The following is a 25,640-nucleotide window of genomic DNA, read 5'->3' on the forward strand; positions in this document are numbered from 1 at the left end:
TAAACACGGCATGCCCACAACTCACTAATCCTAAACACAACATGCCCACAACTCACTAATCCTAAACACAGCATGCCCACAACTCACTAACCCTAAACACAACATGCCCATAACTCACTAACCCTAAACACGGCATGCCCACAACTCACTAATCCTAAACACAACATGCCCACAACTCACTAATCCTAAACACAGCATGCCCACAACTCACTAATCCTAAACACAGCATGCCCACAACTCACTAATCCTAAACACAGCATGCCCACAACTCACTAATCCTAAACACAACATGCCCACAACTCACTAATCCTAAACACAACATGCCCACAACTCACTAACCCTAAACACAACATGCCCACAACTCACCAATCCTAAACACAACATGCCCACAACTCACTAATCCTAAACACAACATGCCCACAACTCACTAACCCTAAACACAGCATGCCCACAACTCACTAATCCTAAACACAACATGCCCACAACTCACTAATCCTAAACACAACATGCCCACAACTCAGTAATCCTAAACACAACATGCCCACAACTCACTAATCCTAAACACAGCATGCCCACAACTCACTAATCCTAAACACAACATGCCCACAACTCACTAACCCTAAACACAACATGCCCACAACTCACTAACCCTAAACACAACATGCCCACAACTCACTAATCCTAAACACAGCATGCCCACAACTCACTAATCCTAAACACAGCATGCCCACAACTCACTGATCCTAAACACAACATGCCCATAACTCACTAATCCTAAACACAACATGCCCACAACTCACTAATCCTAAACACAGCATGCCCACAACTCACTAATCCTAAACACAACATGCCCACAACTCACTAACCCTAAACACAACATGCCCACAACTCACTGATCCTAAACACGGCATGCCCACAACTCACTAATCCTAAACACAACATGCCCACAACTCATTAACCCTAAACACAGCGTGCCCACAACTCACTAATCCTAAACACAACATGCCCACAACTCACTAATCCTAAACACAACATGCCCACAACTCACTAATCCTAAACACAACATGCCCATAACTCACTAATCCTAAACACAGCATGCCCACAACTCACTAACCCTAAACACAACATGCCCACAACTCACTAACCCTAAACACAACATGCCCACAACTCACTAATCCTAAACACAACATGCCCACAACTCACTAATCCTAAACACAACATGCCCACAACTCACTAATCCTAAACACAACATGCCCACAACTCACTAATCCTAAACACAACATGCCCACAACTCACTAATCCTAAACACAGCATGCCCACAACTCACTAATCCTAAACACAACATGCCCACAACTCACTAATCCTAAACACAACATGCCCACAACTCACTAATCCTAAACACAACATGCCCACAACTCACTAATCCTAAACACAACATGCCCACAACTCACTAATCCTAAACACAACATGCCCACAACTCACTAACCCTAAACACAACATGCCCACAACTCACTAACCCTAAACACAACATGCCCACAACTCACTAACCCTAAACACAACATGCCCACAACTCACTAACCCTAAACACAACATGCCCACAACTCACCAATCCTAAACACAACATGCCCACAACTCACTAACCCTAAACACAACATGCCCACAACTCACTGATCCTAAACACGGCATGCCCACAACTCACTAATCCTAAACACAACATGCCCACAACTCATTAACCCTAAACACAGCATGCCCACAACTCACTAATCCTAAACACAACATGCCCACAACTCACTAATCCTAAACACAGCATGCCCACAACTCACTAATCCTAAACACAACATGCCCACAACTCACCAATCCTAAACACAACATGCCCACAACTCACTAATCCTAAACACAACATGCCCACAACTCACTAATCCTAAACACAACATGCCCACAACTCACTAATCCTAAACACAACATGCCCACAACTCACTAATCCTAAACACAGCATGCCCACAACTCACTAATCCTAAACACAACATGCCCACAACTCACCAATCCTAAACACAACATGCCCACAACTCACTAATCCTAAACACAGCATGCCCACAACTCACTAACCCTAAACACGGCATGCCCACAACTCACTAACCCTAAACACGGCATGCCCACAACTCACTAATCCTAAACACAACATGCCCACAACTCACTAATCCTAAACACAACATGCCCACAACTCACTAACCCTAAACACAACATGCCCACAACTCACTAATCCTAAACACAACATGCCCACAACTCACTAACCCTAAACACAGCATGCCCACAACTCACTAATCCTAAACACAACATGCCCACAACTCACCAATCCTAAACACAACATGCCCACAACTCACTAATCCTAAACACAACATGCCCACAACTCACTAACCCTAAACACAGCATGCCCACAACTCACTAATCCTAAACACAACATGCCCACAACTCACTAATCCTAAACACAGCATGCCCACAACTCACTAATCCTAAACACAACATGCCCACAACTCACTAATCCTAAACACAACATGCCCACAACTCAGTAATCCTAAACACAACATGGCCACAACTCACTAATCCTAAACACAGCATGCCCACAACTCACTAATCCTAAACACAGCATGCCCACAACTCACTAATCCTAAACACAACATGCCCACAACTCACTAATCCTAAACACAACATGCCCACAACTCACTAATCCTAAACACAGCATGCCCACAACTCACTAATCCTAAACACAGCGTGCCCACAACTCACTAATCCTAAACACAGCATGCCCACAACTCACTAACCCTAAACACAGTGTGCCCACAACTCACTAATCCTAAACACAACATGCCCACAACTCACTAACCCTAAACACAACATGCCCACAACTCACTAACCCTAAACACAACATGCCCACAACTCACTAATCCTAAACACAGCATGCCCACAACTCACTAATCCTAAACACAACATGCCCACAACTCACTAACCCTAAACACAGCATGCCCACAACTCACTAATCCTAAACACAACATGCCCACAACTCACTAATCCTAAACACAGCATGCCCACAACTCACCAATCCTAAACACAACATGCCCACAACTCACTAATCCTAAACACAACATGCCCACAACTCACTAATCCTAAACACAGCATGCCCACAACTCACTAATCCTAAACACAACATGCCCACAACTCACTAATCCTAAACACAGCATGCCCACAACTCACTAATCCTAAACACAACATGCCCACAACTCACTAATCCTAAACACAACATGCCCACAACTCACCAATCCTAAACACAACATGCCCACAACTCACTAATCCTAAACACAACATGCCCACAACTCACTAATCCTAAACACAGCATGCCCACAACTCACCAATCCTAAACACAACATGCCCACAACTCACTAATCCTAAACACAGCATGCCCACAACTCACTAATCCTAAACACAGCGTGCCCACAACTCACTAACCCTAAACACAGCGTGCCCACAACTCACTAACCCTAAACACAACATGCCCACAACTCACTAATCCTAAACACAGCATGCCCACAACTCACCAATCCTAAACACAGCGTGCCCACAACTCACTAACCCTAAACACAACATGCCCATAACTCACTAACCCTAAACACAGCGTGCCCACAACTCACTAACCCTAAACACAACATGCCCACAACTCACTAATCCTAAACACAACATGCCCACAACTCACTAATCCTAAACACAGCATGCCCACAACTCACTAATCCTAAACACGGCATGCCCACAACTCACTAATCCTAAACACAACATGCCCACAACTCATTAACCCTAAACACAGCGTGCCCACAACTCACTAACCCTAACCTGTACACCTTTGGACTGTGGGAGAAAACCAGAGCACCAAAAGGAAACCCATGCAGTCACAGGGAGAACGTACAAACTCCTTACAGACATTAGCAGGACTTGAACTGTGATTGGTGAAAGCTGGTGTTGTAAAGTGATGGGCTAGCCATTACTCTACCATGACTCTACTGCCCTTGCCTCTAAATTCCAACAGATGGTGCTATAAGAAGCTCTTTATCCAATTCATTCCAGGTCTCACAGTAGCGTAGGGGGTAGCACAATGGTTTAGAGTGCCAGAGATCGGGGTTCAATTCCCACTGCTGTCTGTAAGGAGTTTGTACGTTCTCCCCGTGACTGTGTGTGTTTCCTCCCACGTTCCAAAGCAGTGCAGTTAGTTTTAGGATTAGTGAGCTGTGGGCACGCTACGTTTAGGATTAGTGAGCTGTGGGCACGCTACGTTTAGGATTAGTGAGCTGTGGGCACACTATGTTTAGATTAGTGAGCTGTGGGTATGTACGTTTAGGATTAGTGAGCTGTGGGCACACTATGTTTAGATTAGGGAGCTGTGGGCACGCTACGTTTAGGATTAGTGAGCTGTGGGCACACTATGTTTAGATTAGTGAGCTGTGGGCACGTACGTTTAGGATTAGTGAGCTGTGGGCACACTATGTTTAGATTAGTGAGCTGTGGGTATGTACGTTTAGGATTAGTGAGCTGTGGGCACACTATGTTTAGATTAGTGAGCTGTGGGTATGTACGTTTAGGATTAGTGAGCTGTGGGCACGCTACGTTTAGGATTAGTGAGCTGTGGGTACGTATGTTTAGGATTAGTGAGCTGTGGGCACACTATGTTTAGATTAGTGAGCTGTGGGTATGTACGTTTAGGATTAGTGAGCTGTGGGCACACTATGTTTAGATTAGTGAGCTGTGGGTATGTACGTTTAGGATTAGTGAGCTGTGGGTATGTACGTTTAGGATTAGTGAGCTGTGGGCACACTATGTTTAGATTAGTGAGCTGTGGGCACACTATGTTTAGATTAGTGAGCTGTGGGCACGTACGTTTAGGATTAGTGAGCTGTGGGCACACTATGTTTAGATTAGTGAGCTGTGGGCACGTACGTTTAGGATTAGTGAGCTGTGGGCACACTATGTTTAGATTAGTGAGCTGTGGGTATGTACGTTTAGGATTAGTGAGCTGTGGGCACACTATGTTTAGATTAGTGAGCTGTGGGCACGTACGTTTAGGATTAGTGAGCTGTGGGCACGCTACGTTTAGGATTAGTGAGCTGTGGGTACGTATGTTTAGGATTAGTGAGCTGTGGGCACACTATGTTTAGATTAGTGAGCTGTGGGTATGTACGTTTAGGATTAGTGAGCTGTGGGCACACTATGTTTAGATTAGTGAGCTGTGGGTATGTACGTTTAGGATTAGTGAGCTGTGGGCACGCTACGTTTAGGATTAGTGAGCTGTGGGTATGTACGTTTAGGATTAGTGAGCTGTGGGCACGCTACGTTTAGATTAGGGAGCTGTGGGTACGTACGTTTAGGATTAGTGAGCTGTGGGCACACTATGTTTAGATTAGTGAGCTGTGGGCACGTACGTTTAGGATTAGTGAGCTGTGGGCACACTATGTTTAGATTAGTGAGCTGTGGGTATGTACGTTTAGGATTAGTGAGCTGTGGGCACACTATGTTTAGATTAGTGAGCTGTGGGCACGTACGTTTAGGATTAGTGAGCTGTGGGCACACTATGTTTAGATTAGTGAGCTGTGGGTATGTACGTTTAGGATTAGTGAGCTGTGGGCACACTATGTTTAGATTAGTGAGCTGTGGGTATGTACGTTTAGGATTAGTGAGCTGTGGGCACGCTACGTTTAGGATTAGTGAGCTGTGGGTACGTATGTTTAGGATTAGTGAGCTGTGGGCACACTATGTTTAGATTAGTGAGCTGTGGGTATGTACGTTTAGGATTAGTGAGCTGTGGGCACACTATGTTTAGATTAGTGAGCTGTGGGTATGTACGTTTAGGATTAGTGAGCTGTGGGTATGTACGTTTAGGATTAGTGAGCTGTGGGCACGCTACGTTTAGATTAGGGAGCTGTGGGTACGTACGTTTAGGATTAGTGAGCTGTGGGCACACTATGTTTAGATTAGTGAGCTGTGGGCACGTACGTTTAGGATTAGTGAGCTGTGGGCACACTATGTTTAGATTAGTGAGCTGTGGGTATGTACGTTTAGGATTAGTGAGCTGTGGGCACACTATGTTTAGATTAGTGAGCTGTGGGCACGTACGTTTAGGATTAGTGAGCTGTGGGCACACTATGTTTAGATTAGTGAGCTGTGGGTATGTACGTTTAGGATTAGTGAGCTGTGGGCACACTATGTTTAGATTAGTGAGCTGTGGGTATGTACGTTTAGGATTAGTGAGCTGTGGGCACGCTACGTTTAGGATTAGTGAGCTGTGGGTACGTATGTTTAGGATTAGTGAGCTGTGGGCACACTATGTTTAGATTAGTGAGCTGTGGGTATGTACGTTTAGGATTAGTGAGCTGTGGGCACACTATGTTTAGATTAGTGAGCTGTGGGTATGTACGTTTAGGATTAGTGAGCTGTGGGTATGTACGTTTAGGATTAGTGAGCTGTGGGCACACTATGTTTAGATTAGTGAGCTGTGGGCACACTATGTTTAGATTAGTGAGCTGTGGGTATGTACGTTTAGGATTAGTGAGCTGTGGGCACACTATGTTTAGATTAGTGAGCTGTGGGCACGTACGTTTAGGATTAGTGAGCTGTGGGCACACTATGTTTAGATTAGTGAGCTGTGGGCACGTACGTTTAGGATTAGTGAGCTGTGGGCACACTATGTTTAGATTAGTGAGCTGTGGGCACGTACGTTTAGGATTAGTGAGCTGTGGGCACGCTACGTTTAGGATTAGTGAGCTGTGGGTACGTATGTTTAGGATTAGTGAGCTGTGGGCACACTATGTTTAGATTAGTGAGCTGTGGGTATGTACGTTTAGGATTAGTGAGCTGTGGGCACACTATGTTTAGATTAGTGAGCTGTGGGTATGTACGTTTAGGATTAGTGAGCTGTGGGCACGCTACGTTTAGGATTAGTGAGCTGTGGGTATGTACGTTTAGGATTAGTGAGCTGTGGGCACGCTACGTTTAGATTAGGGAGCTGTGGGTACGTACGTTTAGGATTAGTGAGCTGTGGGCACACTATGTTTAGATTAGTGAGCTGTGGGCACGTACGTTTAGGATTAGTGAGCTGTGGGCACACTATGTTTAGATTAGTGAGCTGTGGGTATGTACGTTTAGGATTAGTGAGCTGTGGGCACACTATGTTTAGATTAGTGAGCTGTGGGCACACTATGTTTAGATTAGTGAGCTGTGGGCACGTACGTTTAGGATTAGTGAGCTGTGGGCACGCTACGCTTGGATTAGTGAGCTGCGGGCTGCATTGTTGTCAGCAGGAGCATATTGACACTTGGCCACATGCCCCCAGCACATCCTCGGATTGTGTTGGTCGTTGATGCAAACGACACATTTCATTGTATGTTTCGAGGTACGTGACCAATAAGGTTAATTTCTGATCTCAAAAAGATAAACTGAAAGAATTCTGGAGAGCAGTCCAGGGATTGACTGTTTGGGGGAACAAGGAAATGTTTTTGCCGGTGGGGAAGTTGTGACAGGCGCGTTGGATTTGAGCAGAAACATATCGGGGCTGAATCTGATCCCTTGGCCCAGATTTCGAAATCCAGTTTAAAAGTTGTGTTTGGGGTCTGGACACCTATAACTCCATTAACAGCAATCGAAAGACAAGTGTTAGTTACTTACTCGATATTGCCCGTGATTTCCTCCTGAATGTGCCGGGACTGGAGAATTCCTTCTCTTTTCTGTAGAAATAAAATGAATTCAAAATCGTTGGAGAACCCGACCAGCTGCTTGTTTTAAATGTTTCCAGTCCGACAACAGGTCCACTTAAAGATCCACCATACAGTTCCCTCTTCCTCATCCCAGAGACATGACACCATTTACCCAATGAGTTGCAGATGCATACCCCTGCTGCCCCAATGACTTCAGTCGGACCTACATGTCCACCCTTTGCCCCCAGCTCTCACACTTTCTACCTCTCTACTCCAGCAACACCCCACTTCTAACTTTTCATCTTTCTCTCCCACTGTATGTCATTCCATTCTCCCCTCCCACTTTCTCTCCATCCGCCACTTCTCCACCACAGTCTCTCACCCCGTCTCTCTCCCCACTGCTTTCTCTCCCCGTCTATCTCACCCCCAGGTATAAATTACTACACCTCTCCTCTCCCTGTCTCTGTGACCCTCTCTGGCCCCCACATCCCTCCCTGATTTTGTAATAACCTCCTTATACATTAAACCCTTCCATGTCTCTGTAATACCCTCCAGTCCCTATAGCCTTCCCTGTCTCTGTACCCCCCCCCCCCACCGGCCCCTACACCCCTTCCTGTCTCTATAATCCCCTCTGGCCCCTACACCCCTCCCTGTCTCTGTAACCTCCCCACTCCCTACACCCTACCTGTCTATAATCCACTCTGGCCCCTATGCCTATAGTTTTGAAGCTGGGGGAGCTCAGGAGGTTGGGCAGCATATATTGGGAGGAATAAACAAGTCAACATTTCAGACCAAGACCCTTCAGTTGATTGTTTTATTCCTCTCCATAAGTGCTACCTAACCTGCTGAGTCCCTCCAGCATTTTGTGTGTCCGACAGAGCGCAGAATAAAGTGTAACAATTGTGGAGAAAGTGCAGGGCAGGCAGGCAGTCAGACAAGGTGCCAGATCAAAATGATGTAGATTGTGAGGTCAAGAGTTAATCTTTTCATACTAGGAAACCATTCAAGGTTGAAGCTGCCCTTGAGCTTGGTGGTACCTGCTTTTGGGCTTTTGAATCTTCTTCCCTTTGGGAGAGGGGAGGAGAGAGAATGTCTGGTGTGGGTGGGTTGTTCGATCACGCTGGCTGCTTTACTGAGACAGTGAGAGTACAGACAGAGTCCATGGAGGGGAGGCTGGGTTCTGTGAAGTGCTGAGCCGCGTCCGCAACTCTCTGTGGTTTCCTGTGGTCACAGGCCGTGACAAACCGTGGCACATCTGGTTAGGATGCATCAATAACAATTGGTGGGTTGGGAGGGATATGATTGGTATCACTAATATTATTATGGCACCGATGTGCAGAGATATAGAGCGGGAAAACTCCTGTTTGTGTGCACTGTAGACAGCATCCTAACAAGCTACATCACTGCCTCCATACAGAAACTGCGCTGGGGTACGCAGGATGGCTCTACAAAGGATAGTCAAAACTGCCCAGTGCATCACTGGTACCAGCCTATCCGCCATCGACATGTGTACAGGAAGGTGTCGGAAGAAGGCTTGCATTATCCTGAAGGATCCCACCCACCCTGCTCATGGACCGTTTGTCCCACTCCCATCAGGGAAAAGGCTACGTAGCATCCACGTCAGGACCACCAGACTCCAAAACAGTTACTATCCCCAAAGCAGGAAGGCTGATCAACACCCCCACCCACTAACCCACCCTCCACACCACTACTTTATCATTTCCTGTCAGTCACCTTATGTACATACACTCCTGTGCCTAGCGTCACTTTATGGACACACAATCAAGGTGTATAAACTATCTTTAATCTTTATATTTATTGTGTTTTTTTAAATCATGGTATTCTTTATCTTATTGGGTATTTTTTTGTGCTGCATCGGATCCAGAGTAACAGTTGTTTTGTTCTCCTTTACACCTGTGTACTGGAAATGACATTAAACAACTTTGAACACTTCAGGCACACTCCGTACAGATGTACATAGTAGCTTTTGTACTATGTTCTGCATTCTGTTTTGCTTTACCACCTCAGAGAAAGAGCAGTGTAGGTAAACAGCAAGGTGCAAGTGGTTCAATGAAACAGATTGAGATATAAAAAGATAATCTTTTAGCAGATGGGAGGTCCATTCAACCTTCTGATAACAGCAGAATAAAAGGTGGCCGGGAGCCTGAGTTTTGTATCTTCAGCCCAACAGGAGAGGACAAAGGAGAATGGCAGGGGTGGATGCGGTCCTCGGTTATGGTGTCTGCTTTCCTAAGGCAGCAAGAAGTGCAGACAAAGTCCGCAGAGGGGAGGCTGGTTTCTGTGGTGTGCTGAGCTGTGCCCACAACCCTCTGCACCTCCTTGCTGAGCTGTGTGCACAACTCTGCACCTTCTTGCAGTCTGGGCCAGAGACTGGCTACGTCACCAAAGACTCTCGCAGATTTTTACAGATGTACCATGGAGAACATTCCAACTAGTTGCATTACTGTCCGGTATGGAGGGGTCACTGCACAGGATCAGAAAAAGCTGCAGAAGTTCGTAAACTCAGACAGCTGGGCACCAGATGCCCCAGCATCGAGAACGTCTTCAAAAGGCAATGCCCCAAAAAGGCAGCATCCATCTTTAAGGATCCCCATCACCCAGGATATGCGTTCGTCCCACTGTTACCATCAGGGAGGAGGTACAGGAGCCTGAAGACACACACTCAACAATTCAGAAACAGTTTCTTCCCCTCCACCATCAGATTTCTAAACTGACAGTGAGCCCATGAACACTACCTCAGTAACTTTTCTCTTTTTTCTCTCTTTTTGCACTAATTATATATATTACTTATTGCAATTTATGTTTTTTAATGATTTATTGGAAGGTACAGCTGCTGCAAAACAACAAATGTCACGATATATGCCAGCGATGTTAAACCTGATTCTGTGGTGGATGCAGACTGGGGCACCTTACAAATGGCAAGAGTCATTAGGGAGCTGCTGACAAATGAGAACACTGAATGCCATTATAAGGAAATCATGCAAACCTTTGCGGTGCAGATTAGACCTCAGCTGAGGCACAGTTGTGAGTTGTGGGCACCCCACTTTGGGAAGGGTGTGGGGAGCAAGTGCTCACCATCTGTACTCCGGAGACAATCCTTTGGTTTTAGTTGCTTACCTGGACGACCACTACTTGGACGGAGACGTGATCGGGGAGCCGGATGGGTGCCCTGAAGTACTGAGAAACAGCCACCAGCAGGTGAAGGATCGCCACCAGACTCTTCATGTGAACACCTGGCCACAGGGAAAGGGAAGATGTTAGCGATGAGATGAAGGAGCACAGGACTGCTCCGTCAAAGAACATCCCTCACACTCGTCCTCTGCAGCTCTCAGTGGGAAGCAGAGGAACAAACAGCCTTCAATACCAGGAATCCACCATCTACATCAGGAATCCAACAATATCGCCACCAAGGGCAAGGAGAATCCAAGGCGGGGTCAGTGGGCCAAGGAATGGCAAATAGCGTTTAATTCAGGTTGAGGTATTGCTTCTTGGGAGGTCAAGCCAGGATAAAGCTTTCACTGTGAACAGCAGAGCTCAGGAGAGTGTGGTAGAACAGAAGGACCTCGGAGTTCAAGGATGTGGGTTTACTGAAAGAGGCATTGAGGTTAGACAGGGTGGTGGAGGAGGAGTCTGGCCTTTACCAAACAGGAAGTTGAGAATAGATATTGGAATGCTTCTAAGTTCGAGGTAAATTTATTATCAAAATACATACGTCACCATATGCAACCCTAAGATTCATTTTCTTGCACACATGCACATGAAATTAAAGAAATACAATAGAATTTATGAAAAACTATAAGTGACAAACAAACGTCCATCACACATAAAATGCTGGAGGAACTCAGCAAGTCAGGCAGCATCTCTGGACATGAACAGTCGTGGTTTAGGGCCGAGACCCTTCATCAGGACTGAAGAGGAAGGGGGAAGGGGCCAGCATAAAAAGGTGGAAGGTGAGGGGAAGGAGTTAAGCTAGAAGGTGACAGGTGCAGCCAGGTGAGTGGGGAAGGTAAAGGGCTGGGGAAGGAGGAATCTGATAGGAGAGGAGATTGGATCATGGGAGAAAGGGGAAGGTATTAGGCAGGTGAGGCGGGGTGGGGAAATGAAGAATAGGGAAGGACGAGGAGAAAGACAAACTGAGAACAAAAATTGCCAGAAGGAGAAATCGATGATCGTGCCATCAGTTTGGAAGCTACTAAGATGGAATATGAGGACTTGCTCCCCCACCCTGAGAGTGGCCTCTTTGTGGCAAAGGAGGAGGTCATGGACCGACATGTCGGAATGGAAATAGGAACTGGAATTAAAATAGTTGGCTGCCAGGAAATTCTGCTTTTGGCAGATGGAGTGGAGGTGCTTAAAAATGTCGGTAGACAGTTCGTTTTCAGAGATGAAGGCAGAGAGATTGAGAAAGGGGAGGGACGTGTCACAAATGGAACAAGTGTATTTATTGATGAGCTCAGCATGGGTGCATGAAGCAGCACCAATGCAGTGGTCAATGTAGTGGAGGAAGACCTGGGGAGCATTACCAGGGAAGGCTTGGAACATCGAATGTTCTACATGGCCAACAAAAAAGTAGGCCTAGCTAGGGCCCAAGTCTACCCCTTGAGTTTTGAGAAAGTGGGAGGAGCTAAAGGAAAAATTGCTGTGGTGAGAACCAGTTCTGCTAGATGGAGGAGGACTGGTGGGGTCTTTTGTCGAGAAAGAAGCGGAGAGCTTGAGGCCTTCTTGGTGGGGGATAAAAGTGTATAGGGACTGGACATCCATGGTGAAAATGAGACAGTCAGTGCCAGGAAAATGAACGTTGTTAAGGAGATCAAGATTATGTGATTAAGGTTGGGATTGATGCTAGGGAGTAGAGGGCAGGACAAAGAGGGTAAACTTTGAAAAGGAGAGGGGAGTGCTGAAGTTGAGACGGTTGATATCTCGTTGACAATGCAAGATGAAAAGATTGAGAGCAGGCAAAAAATCAGAACGGGATATCCAAGTGGAACAGGAAGAGGGTCTGAATTGGAACTAAAATGGTTGGCCACCAGAAAGTCCACTTTTGGTGGATGGAGCGGAGGTGCTTGACAAACCGGTAACCCACCAAGACAGAGGAGGCTGCATCAGCAGCACTGGATTCAAAAGACGACCCCAGCAGATTCACAGGCAAATCACAGGGTTTGGGAATTCTTGCAAAAGAAGTGGACTTGGAGAAGGAGGTGACAAAAGAAAAGCTCAGAGTCATGGCAGGCGTGGAACTCAATGAGGCGTGGGCACAGGGGAACAAAGGTCAGGTCCTTACTGAGGACAGAATGTTCCGTCTGAGAGAGGGGAAGGTCGGAGGGAATAAAGACCGTCCCTCACGTTGCAGTTATACAAGACATGATTAAAGATCCACTTGGAATAATTTGGTCACCCTGCTGTAGGAAAGATAATCCCCTCCTTCACCAACTCAACAGGCCGAGTCTCCTCCCTCCCTCTCGCACTCTAATCCAGTAAAACCAAGCCCAGTGATACCACACTCCTCCCTCCCTGTTCCTTGCCCTCTCTCTAACCCATCAGACCCAGCCTGCAGAAATGCCACACCTCTCTCCCTCCCTGACCCAGCAGACTTACTGTCCACCGTCCACTTGATGCTCCGTGGCGGAAGCTTCAGGGTTTCATTGATCTTCTCGAGGACAGTCTGTAGTTTCTGTTTCTGGGCGATCTCAGACTGTGTCACCTCTGCCACGTTTAATTTCTCCCCCTCCAGCTTCTCTGGACACAGAACAAGGGGAGAGGTAAGTCCACAGTGACTGATGCTCTCAGCGTGCTGACAAACACCACCGAGGAAACTGGGCAGCTAGAAACCAATCCATTGGAGACAGACTGCTTGGGCGAAGCAGCAGAAAACTGAGCTTGTTTTTTTCCTTGAAGCAAAAGAGGATGAGAGGTGACTTGATAGAGGTGTACAAGATGATGAGAGGCATACATGGAATAGGCAACCAGACTTTTTCCCCAGAGTAGCAGTAGCTAATACAATCGCGGAGCAGACTCCTTGGGCCGAAAGGCCTAATTCTGCTTATGGTTTATGGTTTAATAGGGCATAATTTTAAGGCGATAGGAGGTAGGTGTTCTATGCAGAGAGTGGGTCGCCCTCCAGGGCTGGTGGTAGAGGCAGATACATTTGGGACATTTGAGAGTTTCTTAGATAGGCTCATGGATGGTTGAAAAATGAAGGTTTATGTAGGAAGGAAGGGCTAGATTGATCTTGGCGTAGATTAAAAGTCTACAGGACCCATACTGTTCTGTAATGTTCTATCTTTATTTATTTACTCAGGTTTAGCACCTCGAGCCACACCAGCCAGTAACCTTCCAATTTAATGTGAGCCTAATCACAGGGAAATTTACAATGGCCAATTAACCTACCAACGGTAATCTTCGGACCACGGGAGGAAACTGGAGAACCTGAAGGAAACCTACACATCCCACGGGTAGGATGCACAGACTCCCTTCAGGTGATGTTGGAATTGAACTCCAAACTCTAATGCCCCAAGCTGTCATCGCATCGTGATAAACGTTACACTACCGTGGCGCCCATGAGGACAAAGACTTCATGTAAACGCAAAACGGAGGATATGAATTTTTTATCTGTATTTATGTTCAATGTTCTTAACATGGTCATAGTCATACTTTATTGATCCCGAGGGAAATTGGTTTTTGTTACAGTTGCACCATAAATAATTAAATAGTAATAAAACCATAAATAATTAAATAGTAATATGTAAATTATGCCAGGAAATAAGTCCAGGACCAGCCTATTGGCTCAGGGTGTCTGACCCTCCAAGGGAGGAGTTGTAAAGTTTGATGGCCACAGGCAGGAATGACTTCCTATGACGCCCTGTGTTGCATCTCGGTGGAATGAGTCTCTGGCTGAATGTACTCCTGTGCCCAACCAGTACATTATGTAGTGGATGGAGACATTGTCTAAGATGGCATGCAACTTAGACAGCATCCTCTTTTCAGACACCACCATGAGAGAGTCCAGTTCCATCCCCACAACATCACTGGCCTTACGAATGAGTTTGTTGATTCTGTTGGTGTCTGCTACCCTCAGCCTGCTGCCCCAGCACACAACAGCAAACATGATAGCACTGGCCACCACAGACCCGTAGAACATCCGCAGCATCGTCCGGCAGATGTTAAAGGACCTCAGTCTCCTGTATTACAGGTGGAAGGCCCTTTCAAAAGGGGACTAGATTGACAGGGCAAGGCAGAGAGCGGGGGAAGAGGTAAAATTGGATAGTGCTTTCAAAGAGCTAGAACAGACACAATGGGGTGAACAGCCTACACAGCAGCATGATACTGACTCACCAAGGAAGGATTAATAAGTATATAATGCATATTTATGGGTTGTTTCATATCAACTGTTTAAAAAGACTCTGAAGAAAACTAATAATGTGTACAAATACTTGTGGATTGAAAGAATGTCCTTCAAAAGCGAGTGCAGAGCTGAGCGTCCTTGATAAATTATCCTCCCATTTGATCAAAGCAGAAGTCTGACAATAGCTAAACAGCAACCATGCTTTGAAATTCACTTTGCATGGGCAAGAGAGACGGAAAGCATCTGTGTGGAATGCTCACTAAAGCTTGGACAAGGAACAGGATATAAAGGACAGAATGGGATTATAACAGAGAAACATCTTCAAATCCTTTCTCTGTTTGTTGAGTAATACATTTTCAGTGGTTTAAAGCTGTGCCACAGGAGAACAATAAACTAGTTCCAACTTTTTGAAAGTACAATTCAATTCGTCCCCCTCCTGCTCTCAAGAACACTGACGTGCAGAGGGATCTTGGGGTCCACGGAGAGGAATAAACAGTTGACGTTTCGGGCTGAAACTCTTCATCAGAACTGGGGCAGAATAAGAAGGGTTGTGGGGGAGGGTAAGAGGTGTACAGCCTGGCAGGTGATAGGTGAGACCAGGTGAGGGGGAAGGTGTGTGTGCAGGTGGAGTTGAGAGATACAGGAGTAAAGTAAGAAGCTGGGAAGTGATAGGTGGAAGAGGTAAAAGGCCGAAGAAGAAATCTGATAGGAATGGACCATGGGAGAACGGGAAGGAGGAGGGACAGCAGGAGGTGGTGAGAGCAACTGAGGAGAAAGGAAGAGGTGAGAGGGGATCCAGAATGGGGAAAGGACAAAAAGAGGCTGGGGGAGAGGGGGGAAATTATTAGAAGAAATTGACGTTCATGCCATCAGATTGGAGGCTACTCGGAATGAATATGTGGTGTTGCTCCTCCAACCCGAGAGTGGCTTCATTGTTCTGGCTTCTTATTTTATCTTAACTATTTAATAGACATACAGTATATATACTTAATGTAACTCAGTTTTTTCTCTTTATACCTAATTATCCTGTATTTCATTGTACTGCTGCCATAAAGTTAGCAAATTTCACAAAGCAAGACAATGATATTCAATCAGATTCTGATTTAACAGGATGCTGCCTAGATTGAAGAGCGTGTCTTCAGATGATAGGTTGAGCAAGCTTTTCTCTTTGGAGGAAAGGAGTGTAATGCCCTGGGAAAGGTTTCACTGCTAATGTAATGGTTTTTCTGTAGCAGCAGTGTTTGTGTTATGACTAGAGATAACAGGGGCTTTGGAATGTGCGCTGTCCAATGAGGGGAGTGTTTTTCCTTCTTGTGTGCCGGAGAGCGAGATATTCGTGGGCTGTTGTTCGGCAGAAGATGGAGAGAGAAGATGCTAGAACAGAGAGGTCGTAGACAGCAGGACAGAGTGGGCTTGGGGTGGGTCCGGGAATCAACGAAGCCCGGGGAAATCGATAGAGGACCAGTGGAACGGAAACCGTGAGCTCCAAATTGTGCACGTTAGACTGTTTCATTAAAATGGGCCCTTTTCTTTTTGTTTTTCTTTACTAAACCTTGAGTCAAATTAAGAATTATAAAGCTAAATCGTTTAATTGCATATGGTATACTGTCAGTTGTTTCGTGGTACTGATTTGTAATGGAGGAACAGATCACACAGCATCCACACAAACAAGAGGTTTTTCACCTCAGGTTCTACAAGTTTGGCGGGGCCAGAGACTATCTTCCTTAGACTAATGCCGCCGGCCAAATCTGAGGGTTACAGTTGTGGGGGCTCGTCCGGGATTGATTTTGTTGGATGCTGTGTGATTGCCCTGAGCACCGAACCAGTGGGTTATGTGTTTAAGACTGTGCTGGTACGGATGCTGCCAGGGTGGGGCGGTGGTTACCAGTAACTAATGTGTGTGTGTTGAGTGGTGGTTACCAGTAACTATAGTGTGCGTGTTGAGTGGTGGTTACCCGTAACTAATGTGTGCATGTTGAGTGGTGGTTTACCAGTAACTAATGTGTGCATGTTGAGCGGTGGTTACCCGTAACTAATGTGTGCATGTTGAGCGGTGGTTACCAGTAACTAATGTGTGTGTGTTGAGTGGTGGTTACCAGTAACTAATGTGTGTGTGTTGAGCAGTGGTTATCAGTAACTAATGTCTGAGTGTTGAGCGGTGGTTACCAGTAACTATAGTGTGCGTGTTGAGTGGTGGTTACCCATAACTAATGTGTGCATGTTGAGTGGTGGTTTACCAGTAACTAATGTGTGCATGTTGAGCGGTGGTTACCAGTAACTAATGTGTGCGTGTTGAGTGGTGGTTACCAGTAACTAATGTGTGCGTGTTGAGTGGTGGTTACCAGTAACTAATGTGTGCGTGTTGAGCGGTGGTTACCAGTAACTATAGTGTGCGTGTTGAGTGGTGGTTACCCGTAACTAATGTGTGCATGTTGAGTGGTGGTTTACCAGTAACTAATGTGTGCATGTTGAGCGGTGGTTACCAGTAACTAATGTGTGCGTGTTGAGTGGTGGTTACCAGTAACTAATGTGTGCGTGTTGAGTGGTGGTTATCAGTAACTAATGTCTGAGTGTTGAGCGGTGGTTACCAGTAACTATAGTGTGCGTGTTGAGCGGTGGTTACCAGTAACTATAGTGTGCGTGTTGAGTGGTGGTTACCCGTAACTAATGTGTGCATGTTGAGTGGTGGTTTACCAGTAACTAATGTGTGCATGTTGAGTGGTGGTTACCAGTAACTAATGTGTGTGTGTTGAGCAGTGGTTATCAGTAACTAATGTCTGAGTGTTGAGCGGTGGTTACCAGTAACTATAGTGTGCGTGTTGAGCGGTGGTTACCAGTAACTATAGTGTGCGTGTTGAGTGGTGGTTACCAGTAACTAATGTGTGTGTGTTGAGCGGTGGTTACCAGTAACTAATGTGTGCGTGTTGAGCGGTGGTTACCACTAACTATAGTGTGCGTATTGAGCGGTGGTTACCAGTAACTAATGTGTGTGTGTTGAGTGGGGTAGATATTCGCACTCCAGATGAATTGTTAATTCGACTTTTAAGTACTGTTAAAGCTGCAGGCAAAGTTACTATTGAGGGCCAGAGATTTGACAAAATAGCGGGCACAGACTTTCTTTTAGTTCAGACTAGCGCTGACGTAACGGCAGTGGGACTGCCTGGTACTATTGGGGTCCCAGGAGAGGGAGGGGCTGTGTGCTGTCCATACTTTCCGGGGGGAGGAGAGTGTAGGTGAGCGGGACGAATCGCAGGTCGAGTCTTCTGTAGCTGGGGGTGGAGACTGCAAAGACAGGGTTCTCTCATTTCCGCTTAGCGAGGGGAAGGAGTGGTCTGATTTGGACTGTCTAATGAGTCCCCATCCCCCAGGGAAGAGTAAGAATTCTGAGTTAGTATCTGCCCTTACCTCTCTGGCGAATAAATAGAAAAATGCCCAGGTCCCAAGTCCCAGCTATGGTAGGCTCCACCTATTCTCAGGAACGAAGCCCACCCCTAAAGGGGAAGAGGAGTGTGAGACTTGGGAGGAACTGACCTGTCAGTTGTCAGATGAGTGACAGTGCTCTGATGATGTAAAGCGACAAGAGATTGGTTGAGAGTTTGAGCGGGCGGGCTGCTGACACTGTGAGAGCCGAAAAGTCTCAGTACCCCCTAGCAACTATGGGCGATTACATGGGAGTACTGGAAAATGCATTTGGCGTGACAGGAAGCCCAATGGAGCTCATGATGGGGTTTCAAAACATGTGTCTGGAAAAGGGGTAGAAGCTTTCTGCCGACACCTTTCAGCTAGAGAGGCAGCTAAATTGCTTGCAATGCAGTGGGGTCATTCAGGCGACTGAGGTGGATCAGTTAAGAATGGACCAGATAGCAAAGGGCACCCACTCCCAGGACCTGATCGCTTGGAGTCTCCGACTGTCTCGTAAGATGCACTCCCACCCTCATTTGTTGAGCTGATCAGAAAGTACGAGAGGAGGAGAATTTGTCAGAGGCGTGGGAGGCCTCCGTCAGCAGGGTACAGTCCTTGGTAGTGGTCTCCTGCGGTGAAGTGACCACGGATAGCCTGCCCCGGGGAGCGGTGGAGGAGATTTTGGCCGAGTTGAGAACTGAGATGTCTTGTTGTTAACAGCGGGTGTGACCCCCCCCCCACCCCCATATGATGGAGCTAATAGGGAGGTGGATCCTTTAAGGGGACCGACTATGCGGAAGGCTGCTAGCAGCCAGTGTCACGCAAGAAGGAGAGCGGCTAGTGTTGTCTGTTATAACTGTGGTGAAGAGGGACACTTCAGGTGGGGTGAGAATGTCGGGAAACCCTTTGGAGAGTGAGCCCCTGGGTACCTAGGCAGAGAGAGACATTGGGAAAACTTAAAACAGAATTCTGAGGTGATTGGAGGGAAGTGTAGGGCAGTGAGTGGGGGAGATGGGGAGGACGTCAGTGATGGGGTTATTAATTTATTTACATACACAGAGCGCAGTGGGTATATGGAATGCGCCACCAGAGGCTGATACATTAGGGACATTTGAGAGTCTCTTAGATAGGCACATGGATGACAGAAAAATAGAAGACTCCAAGATCACAAAACCAGAAGATATGGAAGCAGAATTAGGCCATTTGGCCCATCATGTCTGCTCCGCCATTTCATCATGGCTGATCCATTCCTAGTCTCAATCTCCTGCCTTCTCTCTATATCCGTTCATACCCTGACCAATCAAAAAACTATCATCCTCTGCCTTAAATATACAGAAAGACATTGCTTTCACAGCTGCCTGTGACAAAGAATTCCACAGATTCACCACTCTCTGGCTAAAGAAGTTCCTCCCCATTTCTGTTCTAAAAGGATGTCCTTCTATTCTGAGCTGTGTCCTCTGGTCTTAGACTCTCCCACCATAGGAAACATCCTCTCCACATCCACTCTATCAAGCCTTCTCACCATTCGACAGGATTCAATGAGGTTATCCCTCATTCTTCTGAATTCTAGTGACTACAGGTCTAGAGCCATCAGATGCTCTTCATATGACAAACCATTCAACACTGGAATCATTTTCGTGAGCCTCCTTTGAAACCTCTCCAGTTTCAGCACATCCTTTCCAAGATAAGAGGCCCAAACCCACTCACAATACTCCAAGTGAGGCCTCATCAGTGCTTTATAAAGTCTCAACATTACATCCTTGTTTTCATATTCTAGTCCTCTCGAAATGAATGCTAACATCACATTTGCCTTCCTCAGCACAGACTCATCCTGTAAATTAACCTTTAGAGAATCCTGCACAAGGACTCCCAAGTCCCTTTCCACCTCAGTTTTTTGTATTTTTTCCTCCATCTAGAAAATAGTCAGCCCTTTCATTTCTTCTATCAAAATCCATGACCATACACCTCCCAACACTGTATTCCATCTGCCATTTCTTTGCCCATTCTCCTATCTATTTCTTTCTGTAGCCTATTTCCTCAAAACTACCAGCCCCGCCATCTATCTTCATATTGTCTGAAAACTTTGCAACAAAGCCATCAATTCCATCAACTAAATCACTAACATGTAATGTAAGAAGAATCGGTCCCAACACAGGCTCCTGTGGAACACCACTAGTCACCAGCAACCAGCCAGAAAAAGACCCCTTTCATTCCCACTCACTGCCTTCTGCCTGTCAGCCATTCCTCTATCCATGCCAGTATCTTTGTTGTAACGCCATATGATTTTATCTTGTTAAGCAGCCTCATGTGTGGCACCTTATCAAATGCCTTCTGAAAATCCAAGTAAATGACAGCCACTGCCTCTCCTTTGTCCACCCTTCTTATTTCTCTAAGAACTCTAATAGATTTGTCAAGCAAGATTTCCCTTTACAGAAACCATGCTTATTTAATAAGCTTGACTTATTATCATTAGTCTCCAAGTACCCCGAATAATAATAGACTCCAATACTTTCCCCTACCACTGAAATTAGGCTAACTGGCCTGTAATTCCCTTTCTTTTTCATTCTGGCCAGTTCCTCTCTTATGCCTCTATAATTCCCTTTACTCTAATGAAACACTGACACATCTGATTTTAGCTTCCCCGTCTCAAATTTCAGGGTGAATTTGGTTCACTTTCCCCTAAGAGTTCTTTTACCTTAAGCTCTCTAATCAATTTTGGTTCATTGTACAAAACCCAATCCAGAATAGCTGATCCCCTAGTAGACTCAACCACAAGCTGCTCTAAAAAGCCATCTCATAGGCTCTCTAGAAATTCCTCCTCCTGCAATCCAGGACCATCCTCGTTTTCTGAATCTACCTGCATATTGAAGTCCCCCATGACTATTATAACATTGCCCTTTTGGCATGCGTTTTCTATCTCCTGTTGTAATTTGTAGGCAGCATCCTTACTACTGGTTGGAGGTCTGTTTACAACTCCCATCAGGGTCTTTTTACTCTTACAGTTCCTTAGCTCTATGTATGATGATTCAACACCTTCCGTCCCTATGTCACCTCTTTCTAATGATTTGATTTCTTTTTTTTTTAACCAAGAGAGTAACACCGCCCCCTCTGCCTTCCTGCCTGTCCTTTCAATGCAATGTGTATCCTTGCACATTAAGCTCCCAGCTATAATCCTCTTTCAGCCATAATTCAGTGATGCCTACAACATCATACCTGCCAATCTGTCACTGTGTTACAAGTTCATCGACCTTATTCCGTATACTGCGCTCATTCAGATACAACACCTTCAGTCCAGTATTCACCCTTTCGATTCTGTCCCACCATGCTTAACCTTTTGATTCCTAACTCTGTCTGAGGTCTTACCAAGGTCTGCTTCCACAACCTCTCCACTAACTGTTCTGGCACTCTGGTTCCCATCCACCTGCAACTCTAGTTTAAACCTCACTGTGTAGCATCAACAAACCTTCACGCTAGGATATTAGTCCTTCTCCAGTTTGGGTGAAAACCGTCCCTTTTGTACAGGTCCCACCTGCCCTCCCTCCTACACCAACTCCTTAGCACTTAATAAACTGTATTATCTTCCTAGTTCTAGCCTCACTAACAGGTGGTACAGGTAGCAATCCTGAGATCACAACCCTGGAAGTGCTGCCCCTTAACTTGGCAGCTATGTTGGAGAGAAGGGCCAGATAGAATTTAGAGTAGATTAAAAGGCCAGCACAACATTGTGGGCCGAAGGGCCTGAATTAGCTGTACAGTTCAATGTTCTATGTGCTCTGGCAAGAGTGTCATATGTAGAAAGGGTGGTGAAGGCAGCATTTGGCATGCTGGCCCTCATCAGTCAGGGCACTGAGTACAGAAGGTGGTATGTTTTTGTACCATTGTACAAGACATTGTTGAGGCTACATTTTGGAATACCATGTTGGTCACGTTACTCCAGGAAAGATAGTAGAGTAACAAAACAGGATGATATATTATTTACTTATTTATTGAGACACAGCTTGGAATAAGCCCTTCTGGCCCTTCGAGCCACACTGCGCAGCAATCCCCCCATTTAACTTAGCCTCATCATGGCATGATTTACAATGACCAATTAACCTGCTAACCTGAACATCTTTGGACTGTGGGAGGTAACCGGGGCACCCGGGGAAAACCCACACGGTCATGGGGAGAATGTAGAAACTCCTTACAGACCGCAGCGGGAATTGAACCTGGCTTGCTGGGATTGTAAAGTGTTGTGCTAACCACTATACTACTGTGCCTTGGCGTCCATGAATATTCCATTACTGTGCAGATGTGACTTTGACCTTTTCAAGAGAATTGTCTGAGACTGATTGGATTGATATGAGAAGGTTCTTCTTTAGCCAGAAGGTCGTGAGTCTGTGGAATTCATTGCCACAGGCAGCTGTGAAGGCCAAGACATTGAGTGTATTTAAAGCATAGGTTGACAGGTTCTTGATTAGTGAGGGTGTCCAAGGTTATGGGAAAAAGGCAGGAAAATGGGGTTAAGGATAGTAAATCAGCCATGAAGGAATGGTGGAGCAGACTCGATGGGCTGAATGGCCTAATTCTGCTCCTATGTCTAATGGATTGCTCCACAAGGAGCCAGAATGGAGCAGGTGGCCCAAATGCCCTCCTTCTATATGGTTTAAATTCCATGATTCTCACCAAAGAGCTTCTGTAGGACTTGACCGTCGTAGAGATCTTCAGCTAAATCCTTCACAATGATCCTCTCTTCTACCAGCTCATCATTAATCCAGTCGATGAAAACCTGGTTGGAGAACGGACAGGGGTCTAAGTGAAACCAAGCTGGACAACACAAGACCCTTCAAGTTCAAGTTCAATTGCCATTCAAGCACAGTGAAATGTATACAACTAAATGAAACAAGTGCTCCTCCAGAGCCAAAGTGCATAACACAGTATGTACACACACACACGGCACATAGTCAGAAAAATAACATTAGCACAAGTCCCAAGTAGCATGGCCTGAAGATTGATGGTGCATGGATGTTGCCCAAGAGACCACGTTTCTGGAAGAACAAGTCCAGAGCAGTTCCTCATCTCGAGCTGGGTCAGTTCCAGGTGAAGGCAAATCCAGTTTGTCTTCCCAGGAATGAACACTGGAAAGCTAGCCTGCAGGGGCCAGCCCCCAACCCAGCACAGATTCCAGCTCACCAACCGTGCCTCTGTTCTCTTGCACACTGCTCCCAGCACCCTCCCCCCGGGGTAGCCGCGGCACGAGGGGCTGGTGTGCACCACGATCAAGGCAATGCAGCTCCTCGCCAATGAACCAGACCTGCAGTATTTTATATTACCAATGCCCAGCAGGGTCTTGTAATCACAAGAAAAACCATTTAAGACACACATTCACACCACGTGACTCTTCGCTGTACATGGTATAGCAGGGTTTCAAATTGCAGGGCAGAGTTCAAAATTCAATCTCATTGCAGGTAGAGATAGCAATACTTTAATACATCACTGTACAGAACAGCACTCAGTCAAGGAGGTGTTGTCCAGTTCTCTGAGCCAGAACCCCTCCTCCAGCAGCTCTACTTCCCCAAGACTCTTCACAAACTTCTCTGGACATGTGGTGGAACGTATTCAGACTGGCTGCATCACCACCTGTTATGGAGGCTCCAGTGCCCAGGGCTGAAAAAGCTGCAGAGGGTTGTAAACAGCCATCTGCATCATAAGACCATAAAATATAGGCGCAGAATTAGGCCATTTGGCCCATTGAGTCTGCTCTGCCATTTCATCATGGCTGATCCATTTCCCTCTCAGCCCCAATCTCCTGCCTTCTCCCCATATTCCTTCATGCCCTGACCATTCGACAATCTATCAGCCTCTGCCTTAAACATACTCAATGACCTGGCCTCCACAACCACCTGTAGATACGAATTCCACCGATTTACCACTCTCTTCCTCACCTCAGTCCTAGATGGATGTTCCTCTATTCTGAGTCTGTGTCCTCTGGTCTTAGACTCCCCCATCATAGGAAACAGCCTCTCCACATCCACTCTATTGAGGCATTTCAACACTTGCTTGGTTTCAAAGAAATCCCCCCTCATTCTTCTGAATTCCAGTGAGTAGCTTCCTTGTATGATAGGCCTTTCATGGGCACTAGCCTCCTCATCATAGAACATGTTCAAAACGTGATGCCCTAAGGTGGCATTCATCATTAAGAACCCTTGCCATCCAGGACATGCCCTCTTCTCGTTGCTGCCATCATGGAGGTGGTACAGGAGCCTGAAGGCACACTCAATATTAAAGGAATAAATTATTCCTCTTTGCCAACAGATTTCTGAAGGATTTATGAAACCACCCTCATTATTCCTTTATGTTTTGCCTAATTTATTGGATGTCAGGGTGGAGATACATCTCCACCAAAAGAGGTGAAAGGCACTTGTTCCCTCCACTAGCCTGTGAGTCACCCTTGGGCAAAGTGTAGCACCTTGATCAGGGTCACATGAAGCCACCTCTCCCCTCTCATAAAGCCACCGGAGCAGGTGGTGGATGGGTCGTACGAGCAGCCGGTACATATCACAAGTCCTGGTATGCGACCACTGACACCAGGCAGACAACCTCTGAAGACACTGCCCAGAAGAAGGAAATGGCAAACCACCTCTGCAGAAAAAATTGTCACGGGACCATGATCACCTACGTAATACAATACAGCACATAATGAGGATGATGATGAGTTTATTTATAAATTGTGATTGTATGTCTTTGTGATGTACAGTAGATCACAGGTAAAGCCCTCCTGACCATTGAGCACATCTTCATGAAACACTGTCGTAGGAAAGCGGCATCCACCATCAGAGACCCTCACCACCCAGACCATGCTCTCTTCTCACTGCTGCCTTCAGGTAGAAGATACAAGACCCTCAGTACTCGCACCACCAGGTTCAAGACCAGACATTACCCCTCAACCATCAGGCTCTTGAACAAAAGGGGATAACTTTATTCACATGCCCCATCATTAAAATGTTCCTGCAATAAATGATTTTACTTCAAGGACTCCTTATTTCACGTTCTCAATATTTATTGCTATTATTTATATCTGCACTTGCACAGTTTGTTGTCTTCTGCACTCTGGTTGATCTTTCATTGATCCTGTTAGAGTTACTGTTCCATAGATTTGCTGAGTATGC

General features: G+C 46.0%; 1 protein-coding gene across 3 annotated transcripts in view; it reads right to left on the reverse strand.

Annotated features, from left to right (window-relative positions):
* The window catches only part of parvaa (parvin, alpha a), a 109,216-nt gene that overhangs the window by 39,256 nt on the left and 44,320 nt on the right, over positions 1-25,640 (reverse strand). For 2 of the 3 annotated variants that reach the window (XM_072272878.1, XM_072272879.1), the window contains exons 4-7: positions 23,158-23,260; positions 13,344-13,484; positions 10,866-10,981; positions 7,699-7,757 (exon numbers count right to left, since the gene is read on the reverse strand). In XM_072272878.1, coding sequence (XP_072128979.1) covers positions 7,699-7,757; positions 10,866-10,981; positions 13,344-13,484; positions 23,158-23,260 — 419 coding nt within the window. The remainder of the gene's footprint in view (positions 1-7,698; positions 7,758-10,865; positions 10,982-13,343; positions 13,485-23,157; positions 23,261-25,640) is intronic. The other variant, XM_072272881.1, reaches the window with a different exon arrangement.

The sequence above is a fragment of the Mobula birostris genome, chromosome 11 (genome assembly GCF_030028105.1).
Source record: "Mobula birostris isolate sMobBir1 chromosome 11, sMobBir1.hap1, whole genome shotgun sequence".
In the NCBI taxonomy this organism is placed as follows: domain Eukaryota; kingdom Metazoa; phylum Chordata; class Chondrichthyes; order Myliobatiformes; family Myliobatidae; genus Mobula; species Mobula birostris.